The sequence below is a fragment of the Electrona antarctica genome, assembly GCF_951216825.1.
Source record: "Electrona antarctica genome assembly, chromosome: 22".
Lineage (NCBI taxonomy): Eukaryota > Metazoa > Chordata > Actinopteri > Myctophiformes > Myctophidae > Electrona > Electrona antarctica.
In genome coordinates this window covers 36,144,952-36,164,448 of record NC_136805.1, presented here as the reverse complement: position 1 = coordinate 36,164,448, position 19,497 = coordinate 36,144,952, and the positions used below count along the sequence as shown (strand labels likewise).

Here is a 19,497-nt window from a genome sequence, read left to right as displayed (position 1 = left end):
AGCTTGTATATCTGCTATTTTCACCCGAGCACAACCAAACATAAAATTACTTGTCTTTTAGTTCTACTGGATGTCTTCTCCTCTAGTCCCTCCCTCAAAATTTAGTTTTTATTCGTTGAAATTGTCAATATATTTAGTCAGTTTTGACAGTGAAAAAAGGCAGTTGAACATTTCTCGTCGGTATCAGTGTTAATCTATATTTAATAAAAAGAGCTCAGGAGATAATTTAGTGGTGGTATGGGAACTTGGGAAGTCTGTTACACTTGTAATTGTAACAAAAGGACATTTGAAAGTGGCAGGATACTCACTCCAAAGAGGATTATATATATATATATATATATATATATATATATATATAGACACTTATTGTTATCGATCGGTATATCACAGTGTGTTAATCTCATATTTTCACAAAAGCCCTTCTAGAGACAGATATTGCAAATCAGCATCCACATCGGATTTGCATCGGATAGCTGTTCTCCGTTTGTCTACCGGTACACACTGCATATATTCCTATCAAATAAACGGTGTTGAATAAAGTATTTGAAAGACAAATTGAATAAAAGTAAAGATATCTTACAGCAAAGTGAGTGACTCTCGTAAATGTTAATGTCAATGTCATCCATACGGAAAGGTGTACTTGCAAAAGTGTATGTTCAAAGGAACAAAACGACCAGAAACTTGAATCCTTTTTGAATACCATTCTTCCAGGTAAAATGGCAAGTGGTGCATTTATATAGCGCTTTCATCCAAAGCGTTTACATAGAATACCAAGCGGCCACGCTATACCCCTGAGCCACTTCCCCCCGACTAAATGCCACTGCTGATCAGAATCATAAAACACGGGACGTGATGTTAAGACTGTCCATTGTGCCAATAGATGGTGTGGGTTCACATGAGATTTCCTTGATGTTAAGAGTGGCATTGGGAGGTGTATTTCTTAACTAGGGTATGATGTCAATTTCGGGACACATCCTCAGTAGTGTGCCTTTGAATCAGCGGGTGTTTCGGCCTTAAAACACTATACACCCTCATCAAAGGTGGCCAGCTAAAGGGTGATCAAGCCTTAGCTTGTGCCCCATGCCCAATCGTTAAGATTTGCCTCCCACGGGACTATGCAAGGCAGGGGCGTCCTCTTCCCTGAGCCAGCCATACAGCTGACCGCATACCTCATATGCCCTCATGTTTGAGGGGTTTGAATGGAGTTCTCAGATGTGTGTGTGTGTGTGTGTGTGTGTGTGGGGGGGGGGGTCATGTTCTTATAGCCCAGCAAGGGTCTTTCCTTTTAATCCAGATCCACTGGCTGCCTCTTTCAGCTGCTTCAGAAAGTGTTCTGATTGTCTGCCGCAGAGCCTGTCCATGGATGCCAAGTTCCTTCAGTAGCCTGATGGTGGAAGAAGCCACAAATCCTCTGCATCCCACTTCGACTGGACAGACTTTTGCATTCCAGCCACGCTGAATTGCGTCTCCTGCCAGCTCTGTGTATCGCAGTTTCTTGCGCTCATAGGCCTCCTCAACAGAGTTCTCCCATGGGACTGTGAGCTCTATTATGTACACAGACTTGCGTGAAGGGGACCAGAGTACCATGTCTGGCCTAAGGTTGGTGGAAGCAATCTCAGGTGGAAAAATGAGTGGCTGGCCAATATCGACAAGCATCTTCCAGTCCCGGGCCATGGCTCGGTGTCCAGTTTCTGGCTTTGTTGGAGGATGCTTGGGCTTTTCTTGTCCCTCCCGGATGAATATTGTTGTTTTGATGGGATTGCTTGTTCTTGGGGGTAAGGAGTTTGTTGCACTCCTCTTGATCTCAAGTGCTGCGGCCAGGCTCTTGAGGACCTGATTGTGCCTCCAGGTGTAGCGGCCTTGTGTGAGGCTGGTCTTGCAACCAGACATGATGTGTCTGAGAGTCGCTGGAGCTGGGCAGAGGGGGCAGGTTGGATCCTCGCCATACCACTGATGTAGGTTTTTTGGTGATGGCAGCACATCATATATAGCTATTATGATGAAGCTGATGTTGCTTGCTTCCATTTGCCATAGCTCACTCCAGTTGATCTTTCTCCTCTCCAGACCTTCCCACCGCATCCATTGCCCCCTGTTGGCAAGAGACACAGCCTTTGCACAATATCACATAACGGTTCAGCTGTATGGTTTTGACTTGTTTCACTTGGTCTTGAGTGAATATACGCACAGTCCATATAATCCAATATCATTATAAGAGATACTGACAATTACTGTATATTCACTTTTGCGAGACTTATTTTTTGTTACTGTAGTTACAAATGCGACTCATCCAGGCTAGTCTGTGGGGGGATGAAGAGCTGTGAGGACTGAACTGAACTCTTTAGGGAGGTAGAATTAAGGTATTGGAACAAGGGAACAGCATGCTGGGGTTGTTAAAACACGGACATCCATGGCTAACAAAGATTTAACCAAAAAAAGCATGATCTAAGTGAAATGAGAGCAATTGGCCTTCCATGTTTTTGTGAGAAGAATATTCTTAAGTTTCATTCGGAAACACCAACGAATGTCCAAAGCGTAAAAAAAAATCACACCTGTGTGAACTGAGTGGTGTAAGGTCTTATATAGACTGATCAGCTGTGGTCTGACGTAATGTCTGACGTAATGAAATCACACCCGTGTGAACTGGGTGACCATAGCAACCATGCTCATTTTTTTTGGTACGGACAGACACATAAACTAACAAAGCCAGTTGTAGGAGTGGTTTACACCACTCAAAAATGGCATTCGGGCCAGCCCTAAGGAACACATAAATCATGCATGATTCAGCAATGGGGAGTCGGTCAAACAGGTTTGTGCTTCAACAATGGGAAGTCATGTAGATGTGTGCATCATTTCACCAATGGCCACCCAATAGACTACAGTGACTCGTACTGGGTGACCCTGTGTACCTGTTTGCCACGGTCAGGGTCCAGCTCTCCAGCTGGGGTCACTGTTGTGAACTGATGGAATAAAAAACAAAAAACATACAGTAGCTATGTTTTCTCTATTGGCCTTTCTCGGCTTTTCAGTAAAGTATTCTTGTGCAATATTCAGTAAAGTATATAAAAGAGCTCAAAGGCTACATATTCAGTCAGACAACTCATCCCGAAAGTGAAGACAACTCACCCCGAAAGTGGCCGAAAGTGAAGACATCTCACCCCCGAAAGTGAAGACATCTCACCCCTGGTGAGTTGTCCGGACGTTCGGGGTGAGATGTCCGGACAACTCACTTGGAGGGGCAAAAAGGGTGAGTTGTCTTGTTACCTTTCTCGGCCTTGTGGCCAATTCGAGGCCCATTAGTCTTACTGGTAATATTAATGCAGAGAAGGAGAAGGTCACCTGATGAAGGCCGCAGAGGCCGAGACGTTGTGTTTTTACCGCTTTAATAAATAGATAACTTTGGGAGCATGAAGACGTTGTGTGGACCTTCTCCATCTCTACATAGTGTTACCTATATGATCCAGACCAGCACCCATCGATTCTTGGACGGCTAAGAAATATTAATGAACAATGTGATGAAGACATTAGTAGCACACGTACTCAAGTACTGCGCTTATTGTAAGTTAAACGTCGAGGTATTTTTTACTAAGTAACTCAATATTTTTAGGCCTATACACTACTACATCTAAAATATTGTACTTTTACTCCACTACTTGTAGATTTTCATTATTAGGCAAAACATAACATAACATAACCTACATTAACCAGAATAACCACTTCAGACTTGTATTTTTGGCCATTCAAAAATAGCAGATCTATAAGCTTGAGCTATTTTCAAAAGATGTTTTATACCTCTTGAACTACATTCTGCAAATCTGCACAATGAGTACTTTTACTTTTCGTACCTTTATAAGGATATTTTGATGCTGATACTTTTGTACTTTTACTGAAATACATTTCGAACACGGGACTTCTACTTGTAACAGAGTGTATTATCTACATATTATCTGCAGTATAGATACTTTTACTTAGGTAAAACATGTGAGTAGTTAATCCCTGAGTGTATACAGCAATACAAAGGCAAGAAAAACAATAAGAAGCACCATCAAAGCCAAAGTGCATAACTTCATTTTTTGTTTAGTTTATTTCGATCAAGTCAACAGTGCAGTTCAATCACCACAATAAACATTACATCCACTATTTCTCACAGTTGATCGAAAAGGCATAGGCCGAAGCTCAAAGCTTATTAATGCCTATCCTTTGTACATTTTTCAGAAGCAACATCTTGTACTTTTTCTTAAATGGAATTAAATTATTACACTGCTGGACATTCTCTGGTAAACCATTCCATAGCTTTACAGCGGAGTATGACAGATATGCACATGCTCCTCAGAGTGGTGCCAAGCCGTTTGAAATTTTGCTCCCTTCATAGTTCATATCTCCCCTCCCTTTCCATGAACAATTTCTGAATATTTCTAGGTAGTAATTTATGCCTTGCCTTGTAGATGATTTGCGCGTTTTGGCCACACTGACTTATTTGTGTATCCCAAACGTCAAATTAACCTTTGTGGTGTTGGAACATATTTACAATTTGAACAAGAACATATTTATTTGTACGTCTCTAAATGTTTTCATGAATTGAACATGGTGGACCCTATTGTAAACAAGTGTAATGCTTAATTGGGTCGTCCACTCACAGTTAACAGCCTTTGTATTGAGTGTGTGCTTGAAATGTACTGTAATTCTGCAAACTTTTAATAAATATTTCAATCAATCAATCAATCAATTACAATTAGTGTAATAATATCACATATTTGCCGATATCTCATTTGGCTGACCAGTTGAAACACTTTTAAACCCATGATCTGCCCCCCTTAGTATACGAAGAAGACATTAGGTTTGTTACAGACAGAGCCTTGGTGATAAGGGATGTCTGGTTCCCTAGCCTATAGCCAACTCTGCCTGGCTGGGCAGCCATCCACCCAAACACTGATGAACAATCTGATAGCCTGTCTTTCCACATTAGTTCTGTCGAGGTCAGGGAAACCCAGCGCACAGCCCAAGATAGCTCACAGCAATTTGTAATCAGGCACACTGTTAATAAAGACAGGCCACAATGGAGTAGACCTATATAGAGCCTTTTCATTATGGCCCCAGCAGGATTTGGTAGTCAAAATGATATTTATAAGATTGGGACTCAGTCTACTCACTAATGCTCATTATAATATGGTAACAATTTTGTCTACTCACTCTGTGTTTCAGAGGAGGGCTGTGGACAATTCAGATACCCACCTATCGTTGACATCATCGGTAGGCAAGTTTGGAGATTTCAAACAATTTCAAATCATTTTTTTCCTTCTATGCATGCTAACTTTCCATGAATATAAAGCCTGCCGTTTCTATTAGCTTGGATTCCACATCGATATGTCATGGGTTTTTAATCTGAACTGTCCACAGCACAGATATGTTGAATCCTTTAAGTAGGCCTACTATCAGTTCAATGATGCTGGCAATATATTGCCTGCTGACAGACATGTCCATTAATATTCAGATTATCTTAAAGCTAACTGGTTGAGATCCTTATCTTAAGGCTGGGCACGATTCTGCTAATATTTGCTGTTCTTAATTATGCATGCATATGACTCTGAAAAGGCTAGCTTCATCCGCTCTCTCATTGATATTACGGTTGTGCTCAAATTCAGGGCATGAGTGACTAAAATCTGCTGAACTCTTGGTGGCACGTTTCAGCGTAAGAAACAAACGACAGCCGTTTTTGTGCATATACCTTTGAAGGTGACCATCTCTAAATCAAACGCTGCTAACTCAAACATTAGGCTATGTGTCTTTCATCTCTATCTCACAGATGATTTGACAATGTTGTTAGAAGATGCTCTTTGAAGTCTGCGCTACATCAAACAGTGAAGCCACACACAATTTGCAACGTATTGATCTTTTTCTCTTTAGCTTTCACTCTAGCAAATCACAGACACTTTGGATGCTGCAGCATGTCTTGATCCCACATCTTCTCCATTCATTCTTGTTAGTTGTTTTTCAGCAAGAATACTCAGTTTAATCATTTACATTATTCATATTATGCTATTCCAAAAAAGGACTGATTAATATAATCTGTCCCAAATCATACAAATATTTTTGATATATCTTGTACACCTTTGGGGTTACTGTAGCCTACATCACCATGACAAGGTAACCACGCAGCCCAACACAAAAATGTGTATTTAATTCATGTGTATTGTGTTTATTGGGTATTTTCAGACATTTAGCCACTTACAGTAAACCGTCAATACTGCAGTAAACCTGACCTTTCACTCTGTACTTGGTGCAGACCACAGACCAAGTACAGAGTGAAAGGTCAGGTTTCCTTTTTTTTACCTATACACCAAACAAAAATAGGATCTACAAGCTTGCATGGATCGTCCATTTTTAGCTAAAGTTCCCCTCAGAATATAGGGATGCTAGGATAAGGATTCAAGTGGTACAGTAAATGTAAAAAAGAATATCCTATCACATAAAAATGTGGCGGCTCCCCCTGAGGCCCCCCCGCTGAGGGCATCCGTAGAAAATGAATAAACCGAAGAGCGAGAGCATCCAGTCATGTTAATACATAAATAGATACTGTAACTACACAATGATAACCCACTGCACTCGGGAGAGCCAGGAGCACATTGTTTGAACAACTTAACTTTCTGAGATGGAGGAGAAAAAAAAAAGGATTTGAAATGTAATTTATTGATGTCACATTTTAGACGTGCACAGCTACACTCGAATTCAGTATCGGCATCAGGTTGAGCAGTGGCGTGCACAGACATTTAGAGGGGCAGGTGCTCAAGTTAAAAAAGGGCACCTTGTGCAGCGCGTGTTAGCATTATGTTATGCTTTAGCTATTGAAAAATAGCAGATCTACAAGCTCATAGCGCGCCACCGAGTGGCGCGCTATGAGCTTGTAGGTCTGCTATTTTTGAAAAAGAAAAAAAGAAAAAGAAAAAAAAAAGTTTTTTTTTCCCTTTTTTTTCAAAAGGGCACATTGCCAAAAGGGCAGGGGGTGCTCTAGCACCCCCTAGTGTCTATCTGTGCACGCCACTGAGGTTGAGTATCCTCATTCTTCATCGTCCCATGCAGTGTGCCCATTACCCAGTGCTGTCCGCTAAATCCACAGCTCTTTGTTGAAAAGAGAATTTTCTTATCCACTGATCTATTTCAGTCGGAAGGATTAATTCTCTCTGTTTAATGTGATTTCAGGGTAATTTAATAGATCCCAAAATGCCGTCAGTGTCCCCATTCACCTGTGAGCGGAATGTTAATTAGAAACCCTTAAAGTGTAAAGAGAGTGTGTGTGCGTGTGCGTGCGTGCGTGCGTGCGTGCGTGCGTGCGTGCGTGCGTGCGTGCGTGCGTGCGTATACACTCGAGGGCTAGGCTATACTCAGCATGTACATCGTGACAAGAAGGCACAGTCTTTTCAAAAAATAATTGAATATCAATGTGATTAAATGATAAAGAGTTTGTGGTTGTCGTTCCCGTTTATGTGAAATTGTCTGGCTGTACTGTAGTCAGTGCACCCCCCCCCCCCCTCCACATTAACCCATTCTGACCTGAGATCAGATTCTATAAAATGTCTTCTACATCCTGACAGTTTTCTGAAAAAAATGTCGTTCTTCGATTTTTCAAAAATAGCAGACCTACAAGCTCGTAGCGCGCCACTCGGTGGCGCGCTATGAGCTTGTAGATCTGCTATTTTTCAATAGCTAAAGCATAACATAATGCTAACACCAAAAGGGGTTCCCGCCCAAAATGGGTTAAATTATCTCTCAGTATATGAGGATATGATGCATAAATAAAACATACGAGGCATTGAACAATGAATGCACAATTGGTTAGAACTGTGCATAACTGATTAGGTGTTAACGAACGCGAGGCCTGCATGTTGATGTTTACCTGGGATTTTGGCCCACAGCAACCTGTCTAATGTGTGTTAACTAAAAGGAAATGTGAGTTACAGTAATGTATAGCAACTGTTGTGTGATGCTTTTTTTAACTAAGGTATGAGTGGATACTCTCATTTGGTTCAGTCACTTGGCTCTTGGAGTATGGCGTCTCCAAAGTGGGTGATTACAGGATTGTGCACTTGCGCCATCTAGTGCAATGTTACAAAATGATAAAAGGCTCAAAAGCCTTTGTGCCATACTTGTGATTCTTCATAATCAATGGGCTTCGTCAAATTGTATTCAATGGTTCCTCCTTGTGGCAAAGCAAGAGCAGTGCTGTTGCCATTACTAGCCATTATCCATGCTGCTTAAACAATGGCATCTGTAAAATTATTTTTACACACTATTACTTTATAAAAGATAAAACTGGATTCGTTTGACATCTTTGAATACAAGACTTTCCCCGTTTTGGCTTGAGAAACTTTGATATACATATTGAGAAAATTTGATATACAAAGTCACACTGTGTCACTAATGTCTAATGTGATAAAACAAAAAAAAGAGTGACCCTTTAGAAAATGACAGTATTTAGAGTGGGAAGGCAAAAGTGCATTTCAAAATGATGCCTCGTTCGTGATGATAGAAATCAAGCAATGTCAAAGCAAAGGTGAGTGCATTGTTATGAGCCATTTAAATACCAAAGAGGTTAGAGTGAAGTGCCCAGTGGCCCACAAAGACAGAACTCTATTAATCTGTGTAAAACATAGGGGGAACATTGAGAATGCACCTGGGCTTGAGCCACTTTACTCCTCGTTGAGATTAATGGCTGCATGGGATGGCGCACACACACACACACACACACACACACACACACACACACACACACACACACACACACACACACACACACACACACACACACACACACACACACACACACACACACACACACACACACACACACACACACACACACACACACACACAGGGGGCCATTAGTGTTGAACAGCCATCCTCCCCACCACTGCCCCCCCATATGGTACAGAGGGATCCAGGGGCTCTATACATTATAAACGTCCCCTCTCTCTGAATTAACGGTTTAGTTAGTTAGCACATGGAAAAAAAGACAATTTTAATTATGAACGAGAGGAAAGCCTTTTGAACAACATGTGGTGTTAATCTAACCGAGAAAGTGGAAGAACTGACCCACAAATGTCCATCTTATTCTTGACACCGCCGGAGTCAAATGAACGTTCCAGATTTTACTGCCAAGCCCCTCCCGAGACTGCACTGCACAGTTAATTGTAGCTTTCCGAAGACCTCACATTGGAGTAGATGGGGTTTTACCGCTGGTGTGTCAGAATGGAAATAACAGTCCCTATAGAAAGGTGCCTACACAGTAGAACGCAAATCTCTGCCAGGAGGACTGCCCTTCCTCACTGGGTTTTCAAATGTTTCTTTGCTCAAGCCACGAGTGCAAAGGGCTAAAGCATTGTTTGTATTGTAAACGGTGAGAGGAGCCACAGAGAGCCTCCATTATTAGATTTGTTTAATACAAAAAAAATTACACATTTTCATTCTAATAACGGATTGCATTTTTATAGCACTTTTCTAGGCACAGAGTGCTTACTCAAAGCGCTTTACAATGGTCCATTCATTCATAAATTCGGAGGTGAAGCGGCAAACAGTCAACGCCAGTGTCCTCACTTCCCACATTCACATACGGGGGTTCAGAGTCTTGCTCAAGGACACTTTGACACTAACTCTGGGGGAGCCCGGGATCGAACTGGGAACCTCGTGGGTGCCATCCGGCTGTTCCAACCCTCTAACCCTCTACCCCTGAGTCACTGCCACCCCTTCTAGGCTTTTCGAGCCCACACAAACTAATGCAGGCTTGTTGTTAAATCATGCAGTCAGTGCAACCAGAGTAGACAGGCTATAGGAGAGAAAGCTTTGGACAGTGAACACATCGACTAGTACATTTCAGTCTGGACACCGACAGGCGACAGCCGATGTCATGTCTGTGATTGACAGCTAGTACATACTGTACCATGAACCGGAGGGACAGGAGTGTTGTAATTGGCTAGCAGTGTTGTGTATCCTATAAGCTGGATGGACAGTTTGTGTCCCATTGACTTGTGTCCCATAGTTCTGGTCCATAGCCCGGCGGGATGTGTATGTCATAGTCTGAGGGAAAATTGTTCTGTGATTATCATTAGTAATTAACAAAAAAGAACATAGGTCTGGTTGTCATTGACCAATTTGAAAGAAAATGGGGCAAACACAATAACTACCCAGAGATCTTTTTATTTTGGTTAATTTCCATTAGGGGTCGCAACAGCGGATCATCCGTTTCCATCTGTTTCTGAGTCACTATTTCCAAACCGTACAGCATAGCTGTTCTCTCTACCGTCTTATACACACCTTCTGTTTCACTCTTGCTGATGATGCGTACCCTTCTGTCACAAATCTCTCCTGACATTTTTCCCAATCTGTTCCACGGTGCCTACACTGCGCTGTCTTCTTCGCCTCTCTTAGGCACTCCCCATTACTTTGGACATTTGACCCCAATTTAAACTGCTTCAACTTCACCACCTCCACTCCCTGCATACTCAAGTGTTCCTCTGTCCTCCTTTCGCATTCACACACAGTGTTAAGTTATTCCTGCTGATTTGTATTGCTCTACTCTTTCCAGACTCTCTTCCGCCCTCTCACTACATTTCACAATGTCATCCGTATGATAGTCCACGGTGGCTAGTAATGGTAGCCTGGCTTGGCCAGCCTCATAGCGGGGATTCACTGAAGATTCTTAAATGCGGGGAAGAATCTTCAGTGAATCCCTGCTATTAGGCTGGCCAAGCCAGGCTATAGTAATGGTCCATTACCAGTACGATAAAGACAGGGCTCTGCAGGGCGTATCCTTGACGAAAACCCACCTCGAACCGATCCATCATTCCTACTGCGCACCTCACACATGTCACACTGTCCACATAGAGCCCCCGCCTCAATGTGTGATTTGGGCCAGATCAGAAACTGGCGGGTTTGTGATTTGTGCCATTTTCGATCACTTTGATCACATGACTCCAGAGAGAATGTGAACCGATTTTAAAACAAAACCTGTGTAGTGTAGTTGCAAAAAGTGTGTTTAGAAGAAAACACAAAATGGTAGAAAATCATTGATAGGCGGGAATGGGTCTGGCCTATATGGACAGTAATTTGGCCATAAGGAATTCAGGGGAAACTAGAAATAGTGCCCCTCGGGGCACAGGTCTCCACCAGGGCAGGTCAGGTTGTGGCCTCCTGGTGGCGCTATAATAGGCCAATGTGAAAAGGGTGCCATTGCTTCATACGCCTTTGATGGCAATTGGATGATTTGAGGCATTTTGTTCCAAAAATGTGTTTTGCAAAAATCAACCTGTTGGTGGCGCTATAACAGGCCAATGTGAAAAGGGTGGGATATATTCCTCAGCCTAGTAAGAAAATGTGTGAAAGATTTCACGTAAATTGCACGCTACGTTCATGATTTGAGGCTTTTGTTCAAAACGGGGCAATCTTGCAAACTGTGAAAGCCAATTATAGCCAATTAGGATGGAATATGAAATATCGGACAGATCCGACTTGCGCACATGACCATAGAGATACTGTGTAACGATTTGTGAGATTTTTGGACAGAATCTGGAGGAGTATTATAAAAAAATGTGTTTTACAAAAGTCGGCCTCCTGGTGGCGCTATAAAAGGCAGATGTGGAAAATGCAGGTCAAAGGTTTGTCCTTGGCATCTAGGGAGTGTGCATGCAACGTTTCACGCAGATCGGTGCAGTTTTAGGTAAAACATGTGAAAAGCTGCCTGATGGTGGCGCTATAACAGGCCGTTCTGGAAAATGTGGGGCAGAGGTTCATCATTGGCATCCAGGGAGTGTGTGTGCAAAGTTTGGCATCGACCGGGTTAACGGTGCCGGAGATTAGCTGTACACAGACGGACGGAAGGACGGACAGACACACACACACACACGGACGGAGGGCAAAACATACTCTCTCCCCATGCCTTCGGCCTGGTGGAGACAAAAAGGATATTTGCTTGTATGAGTTATAGGGGCCAAAATGTGAGGTGGACTGTTATAGCACCACCATGAGGTTGATTAAAAAAAAAATCTTCCTGGGCCTACTGAGAGTATGCATGCAAAGTTTTACTCCGATCTATCCAGTAGTGCGAGATTACCTTCTCACAGACAGGAAGGAGCTAAAACATAATCCCAGTCGTTCCGCCCTGGCGAAGATTGAAAAAAAGAAAAGTCAGACAGAAAGACAGAGGTACAGACAAAGGCTTGACAAAATCTTCACCATCTGAAAACAAAGCAAAGGACAGTATCAATTCACAAAAAATAAGGCTTGGCAAAAGGCAAATGCCTTCAGAGCTTGGCATGAAACAAGACAATCTGGCAAAGGCTGGCTTGATTCCGCTGGTGATTGTTTGCAGGTGGTCTCTCTGGCAGGGGAGCAGCTCCAAACACACTCATACTAAGGCCCCATTTACAGTGGCAGTCAAATCTAGCCTGAATCAGATCTGTGCCACATCGAGATTGAAATCTGATTGGTTTAAATGAGTCCAACATGTCACATGACTCATTTAAACAAATCAGATTCCAATCTGGATGTGGCTCAGATCTGATTCAGGCTGGATTTGGCTGCCAGTGTAAATGGGGCCTAAGAACTGGACGGTTGATCAACGGGGAGAAGGCTGATCGCCAGCTTCAAGTTCCCGTGGGTCCTGAACTCCTCCCATCTGGTCGAGAAGGCTCAGCATCGCCTCTTCTTTCTGAGGAACCCGAGGTGGAACCAACTTCACTTAATCCTCTTTACCCTGTTGAGGGGCATAGGGCGTTAACCAGAGCTCTCCATCTCACTCTCTTCTGGGCTTGGGCTTTTGCTTCCTGCCAGCTCATTTTAATGTTCTTAGGTCTTACAGAGTGGAATGTCTCCAGGTGTTACTCTGCCTATACCCCGTTTCCTCTTTCCCTGTGGATTGTAGTCCAGGGCCTGTCTCATGATGTTATTTAATTGTGTCCTTCCTAAGGGCGTGGAACCAACATTTCCCCAATAACTGTTCTTCAACTTCTACCGCAGCACTAATGACAGCTTCCTGGTGCTATACAAGACTGGTACTCTAGTTGCACCTGCAGAAAATACCTGCAGCACATCATGTCGAAACAGTGCTCAGTGGCTCGCCGGCCTCCCACTCCCAAACCTGAGAGGCATCCACTTCTCCACAAACAGGCCGGGCTCTAACACCTCAAGACACCTCCAATAGACCCTAGAAGTCACTCCCTTTTCACCACCCTCCCCTCCGACAGGCTTAGAACTATATACGCACACGGAGCTGGGGACAGGATGCTGAAACTATAACCCAGCACACACGCACACACGAAATAAAGTTTATTATCATCACCACCAAAATAAAAAACGAAACTAGCAAACCTGCTGTAAAAACAAATGAAAACGTATTGCAATTGATTAAGGGAAAGTCAAAACTAAATAGAAATTTAAAGCTAATGGAATTCAAAATTATAATAACCATAGTCCAAATGCAATATAAAACGAGAAAAAATAAATAAAAGTTAGCCAGATAGCCATAAAAGGCTGTTTGAAAAGCGCAAAAGTGCCATTAATGTATTAAACTACATCAACGTGTTGTCGGCTTGCTCCTTCCTCAGGGTGACACTCTGAGGAATATATTTATATTTTATATTTTAATGCATCTATTCCATTGAATTAAAGGCCTTCTACTTACCTACCCCGAGTGCCTGTAGCTGGCCATTTTAAATGACTTTCTTATCATAACTTTTCCCCTTTTCTTGAATATTATTACTTTCCATAAGCTCTGGTGGTTTGAGAGAATTACTGTATATATAGTTTACTGTTAATGTTCAAGATATTTTGACTATTATGATTTACAGACAGATGATACATCATATTGTAAAGAAATTACAAGAGTGGGCGATACAAGCCAAGTATTATTATTATTATTAGTAGTAGTAGTTTGTGTGTGTGTGTGTGTGTGTGTGCGTGTGTGTGGGGGGGGTATCACAATTCTAATGTAAAAGACAACTAAAATAACAAAAACAACATGGCTACCTGCTACAACTAAACTAAATTATTATTCTATGGAGAACTTAACAATATATCCAATTTATTTAAGGCTTGTAGTAGGTGGGCTAATAGTAGTAGTAGTAGTAGGCTATAGTAACAGAGTAGTAGTTTGTTTATTTTATTTTATCTTATTTTGTTTTAGTGTAGTTTAGTTGATTAGTTTAATGTAGTGTAGTTTAGTTTAGATTATTTGCCCAATATAAAAGCAAGTACTGTATAAAATTGAGAAACGATTACAGTGCAGAAAGGGAAGGAATTAAGAGAAGGACGTTGAGAAGCCTTATTCAGAGTGCTTTCCTCATTGAAGGTCAATACACATCAGGCATACATTTCAACACCCAAGAACAAAAGCAGAATCTGAAAACGGAAAATAGGCATTGAGACAGAACAAAATGAAAATAAAAGTAACAGCAGTAGTAGTAGTAGTAGTAGTAGTAGTAGTAGTACAGTAATATTAAATACAGGACAAATTTAGGCCACAAGGCAGGAGGAAAAGAGGAAGACTTAGGCCCGATTCATACTCCTATTTTAGAGCCGAATAAAAGTCGGTTCGGCTCTGTAGAGCCTACAATGTGACGTCATTTGAGGGGGGGGGGGGGGGGGGGGGGGGGGGGGGGGGGGGCGGGTACCGTCCTAAAGTCGGCTCTTCGGTGCTACTGAAAATTTCTGACGAGCCGAAATCATTTCGGCACTACAGCGCCGAAACAGCGGTAAAATAGGAGTATGAATCGGCCCTAAGAACCCCCTGAAGAAGGACAGAGCGGGAGATGAAGGTAGAAGGGCTGTCGTGTCAACAAGTGGACCAGATCGAGGGCACACGCTCATCAGAGAGGTTGGAGTTTCATCAGTGGTGGCCTATATGTTCAGTCATGTAGATCACGGTTCCTCAACATCGGCTCTGGGTTAACCAATTGTGAAATTAACACTGAGGATTCTACAGTGTATATTGGGTTCCTGCCCCCCCCCCCCCAGAGATGAACGATCGTATCAAATGCATAATGCATATCAAACTGGATGTCCTTGATATTAAAAATGAGAATAACTGATTTGAAATACAGTTAACGCATGTCATGTAGTAGTCATGTAGTAAGAGCTCAGAGTTCCCCGTTAGGAAACAATAAAATAAGTCAAAAAATGTGTTAAATAAAACTAGATAGGTACTTTTCCTGGTGAAAAGGTGTAGGCCAGATCTCTTGACATCTGACAAAGGATGTTCCATGTGAAAACCGATGACATCATCCATTCACGTATGTAGAATCATACATGGATTTAGATTTATGGTCTAAAATAAAATTTCTTAAAAGTTGAATATTTCAAGAAGTATCAAATGTTTCAAAGGAATCCAAAAAGTCCCACAATGAGACAAACATTTTTAAGTTTGAACAAAGCTTCTAGGTGAAAGTATGGCAGAGCTAGAGCATACCAAAGTTGAGGTGAGTAGACATTTTTAAAATGTACAAAACAAATAATAATAATAAATTAAATAATGATAAATAATGCAAATGGTTTAATTGATTGATTGATTGATTGGTTGATTGATTGTTTATATTGACAAAATATATGATACCTGACCATATATTTGAACACATCTGTCACACAAAAAAGCTTGAGAGCTTACAGTATTTTCATTGTGGTCCTTTGAGTGCAAATGCATGTGTAAACTGAGTGCCATACATACAAATAAAATCAAAATAATTTCAACATGCTAGAACATGCAAGTACTGTGAACGGAACCACATTGATATTTTGGTCAAGTTGCTATTCAGCCCACTCTCTATGGAGGACTTGAAGTCAGTTTACAATTTACAAGTTACTACTTAGGCATTTAGCAGACGCTCTTCTCCAGAACGACTTACAAATCAGATTAAATAGCATACGTAGAGTGCAAATAGAACAAGGTAGTCCTTCAAAGAACCTAGGATGCCATAGGTAAACATCAAACCTAGCATCTGTCTAAATTACATGCTAAATAAACTAATCTAATAATCTAAATAATACCTAAAGAATTGTGGTAAAGTCTAAATAACATAAATGGGCTCTCTCAAAAGAGAGAGCCCATTAATAATCAGGAAGGACTAAATAAAAACCTAACCTAAGAGTCGATTTAAAATACACAGTGGTCTGATTCTCGCCAGGCTGGTGTATAGGGTCGCGGTACGGGGAGGAGGGGCTTCTTCAGTTTGTATGGTGTATAGGGTCGCGGTACGGGGAGGAGGGGCTTCTTCAGTTTGTATGGTGTATAGGGTCGCGGTACGGGGAGGAGGGGCTTCTTCAGTTTGTATGGTGTATAGGGTCGCGGTACGGGGATGAGGGGCTTCTTCAGTTTGTATGGTGTATAGGGTCGCGGTACGGGGAGGAGGGGCTTCTTCAGTTTGTATCTCTGAATCCTCAGAGGCTCTTCCTTGCTGGAGCTTGTGCTGGACGAGGGAGGGGTCCAGTCAGATGGTCCAACGGCGGGTGTCTCCGACCGAGACCCCTGTGCTGGGCTCCTTTCCCACCATGAGTGGCTGGGGCTGACCGACGGCGCGGGCCTGCATCCAGGCGTGTTCGTAGATCTGCTCCAGCGTGGGCCGGTCCGAAGGCCGCAGGGACAGGCACCACTCGATCAGCTGCTGGCACCCGGGAGAAAGCCTCTTCCTGAAGTAGAGGTGTCCCGTGAGGATCTCCTTTTCCTGTTCGAAAGGGATTTCTCCGCACACCATGGCGTACAGCAGCACGCCCAGCGACCACACTGTCGCCGAGCGGCCGTGGTATCTATGGGAGCGGATCCACTCGGGAGGGCTGTACAGCGGCGTACCGCCGTTGACGTCAGTGTAGACCGTGTCCTTGAGAATCGACCCGGAGCCAAAGTCGATGAGCTTGAGCTCCCCCGTGCGGAGGTCTAGCAGGAGATTCTCGTCCTTGATGTCCCTGTGCAGCACGCCACAGGCGTAGCAGTGCTGTACCGCCTGCAGCACCTGGCGGAAGAAGTTCCGGGCCATCTCCTCGTCGAGGGAGCCCTTCTCGATGATGTAGTCTAACAGGTTCTTGGCTAGCTCCGGGCGCTCCATGACGAGGAGCCAGCCGTCCGCCTGCTGGTAGTAGTCCAGCAGGCGGATGACCGCGCAGTACGCTCCGCAGCTCACTTTCTTCAGGAGCAGTATCTCCAGAGGCACCATGGAGCCGTTGATCGTGCCCCAGTTCTCCACACATTCCTTGGTGATGTGTTTCACTGCAACAAGTGTGCAGTCAGCTATCCTGCTGCCTGCGTATACCATGCTGAATCGCCCGCTGCCAATCACAGAGCCCACCTGGTAAACCTTCTCGAAGGGCTCCTTTTCCACCATGACCGGCTGCTGTCCAACGGTGAGGGCCCGCATCCAGGTGTGGTCGAATATCTGCTCCAGCGTGGGCCGGTCCGATGGCCGCGCGGACAGGCACCACTTGACCAACTGCTGGCACTCGGGAGAAATCCTCTTCCTGAAGTGGAGGTTTCCTGCCAGGATCTCCTCGTCCTGTTCGAAAGGGATTTCCCCGCACACCATGGAGTACAGCAGCACGCCTAGCGACCACACCGTCGCCGAGCGGCCATAGTATCTACGGAAGCGGATCCACTCGGGCGGGCTGTACAATCGCGTGCCGCTGACATCGGTGTAGACCGTGTTCTTGAGAATCGAACCCGAACCAAAGTCGATGAGCTTGAGCTCCCCCGTGCGGAGGTCTAGTAGAAGGTTCGCGTCCTTGATGTCCCTGTGCAGCACGCCACAGGCGTAGCAGTGGCGGACCGCCTCCAGCACCTGCCGGAAGAAGTCCCGGGCCATCTCCTCGTCCAGGGAGCCCTTCTCGATGATGAAGTCCAGCAGGTTCTTGGCTAGCTCCGGGCGCTCCATGATGAGAAGCCAGCCATCCGGCTGCTCATAATAGTCCAGCAGGCGGATGACCCCGCCGAAGGACGTTCCGCCGATCTTCTTCAGAAGCACGATCTCCAGAGGCACCATGGCGCCGTTGATTGTTCCCCAATTTTCCACCCTATCCTTGGCAATGTGTTTCACCGCGACCAGTGCACTGTCAGCCGTCCTGCTGCCTGCATATATGGTGCCGAAGCGTCCGCAGCCGATCACCGAGCCCACCTGGTAAACCTTTTCAAATGGCTCCTTTTCCACCATGACTGGCTGGAGTGCAAGGCTCCCCAGTAATAGGGCCATAAGTTGGAGAGTCTCTCACTCTGTTCTGTAGCTGTATCTCCCTAAATCTCGCTCGTATGTCCAGTCTGACTCTGGCATGTTTGGGTCTGACGGTCATTCAGCATTTTATGAATGGCTGACTGAGCTCTGGACTGACGTCCATTCACAACACACACCGTTGCCGCACCACGCCAATTTGTGCACGCGTGTGAATTTGCCGCTATATTGCGCACGGCTTGCTGGTACACTGGGGGGGGGACAATCACGGACAATGCACAACAAATCAATATGTGTTCACCTTTTGAGCTGCTAAACGGACTGGAAATATGGAGGTGAACAAGACTTTCAACTGAACAATTTCATTTGATATGGTTGTCAGCCAAGAGATGAGTATGTTGAAGAACATGCATGCGCGCGCACACGCACGCACGCACGCACACGCACACACACACACACACACACACACACACACACACACACACACACACACACACACACACACACACACACACAGAGCCTGCATGTGTTACTGCGTGTACACAAAAGGTCAAATGTAAATAATGGCTCGCTGACTGACCATACCCAGGTGGCAGCCATAGATGTCCAACTGCCAATTGTGTAACAATATCCAAGTGGGGATTGACAGATAGAGGAAGCCATCAACACCTCCTCTGATTTGTCCCAGTTACAGGTGCATGGCAGCAGAAGGATTAGTGGCAAACAATGTCCCAGAGTAAACAAACCAAGCTACAAACCTGTCACTTGTACTGCGGGAATGAACAGGCCTTGAGTTTAGCTCTGAGAGTGTACAAATGTATATTATTTATACACTTGTATGCACTCGAAAGGCGTTCTTTAATAATGGGATATGTGCACCAAATGTGCACAACAAATCAGTAAGTGTTCACCTTTTGAGCTGCTAAACGGACTGGAAATATGGAGGTGAACAAGACTTTCAACTGAACAATTTGATTTGATATGATTTGGTTGTCAGCCAAGAGATGAGTATGTTGAAGAACATACACGCACGCACGCACGCACGCACACACACTTGTATGCACTCGAAAGGCGTTCTTTAATAATGGGATATGTGCACCAACAACACAGAGAAAGCTCAAATAACTTATTTATAAAACCATTTTCGCCACCTTGTTGCCTGTATATTGGAGTTTTTCATTGATCCTCTTACGTTATTATGTGCAAAACTGTACTGTATCGTCATTATTCAGGTGCAGCCGAATCTTGATGCCGCTTTTAAGCCGGGACTGCTTTCAAAGTGAGCTTGAATATTTCTCATTCCTGTGGCTGT

At 43.8% G+C, this 19,497-nt stretch overlaps 1 protein-coding gene across 1 annotated transcript; it reads right to left on the bottom strand.

Moving 5' to 3' along the window:
- Positions 1 to 16,463: 16,463 nt before the first annotated feature.
- On the bottom strand, positions 16,464 to 18,209 carry LOC306915126 (uncharacterized protein; the record flags this gene model as incomplete). The annotated part of the gene is made up of 1 exon (XM_079492375.1): positions 16,464 to 18,209. The coding sequence occupies one exon, from the start codon at positions 18,207 to 18,209 to the stop codon at positions 16,464 to 16,466; it is 1,746 nt and encodes a 581-aa protein (XP_079348501.1).
- Between the last annotated feature and the right edge of the window lie 1,288 nt (positions 18,210 to 19,497).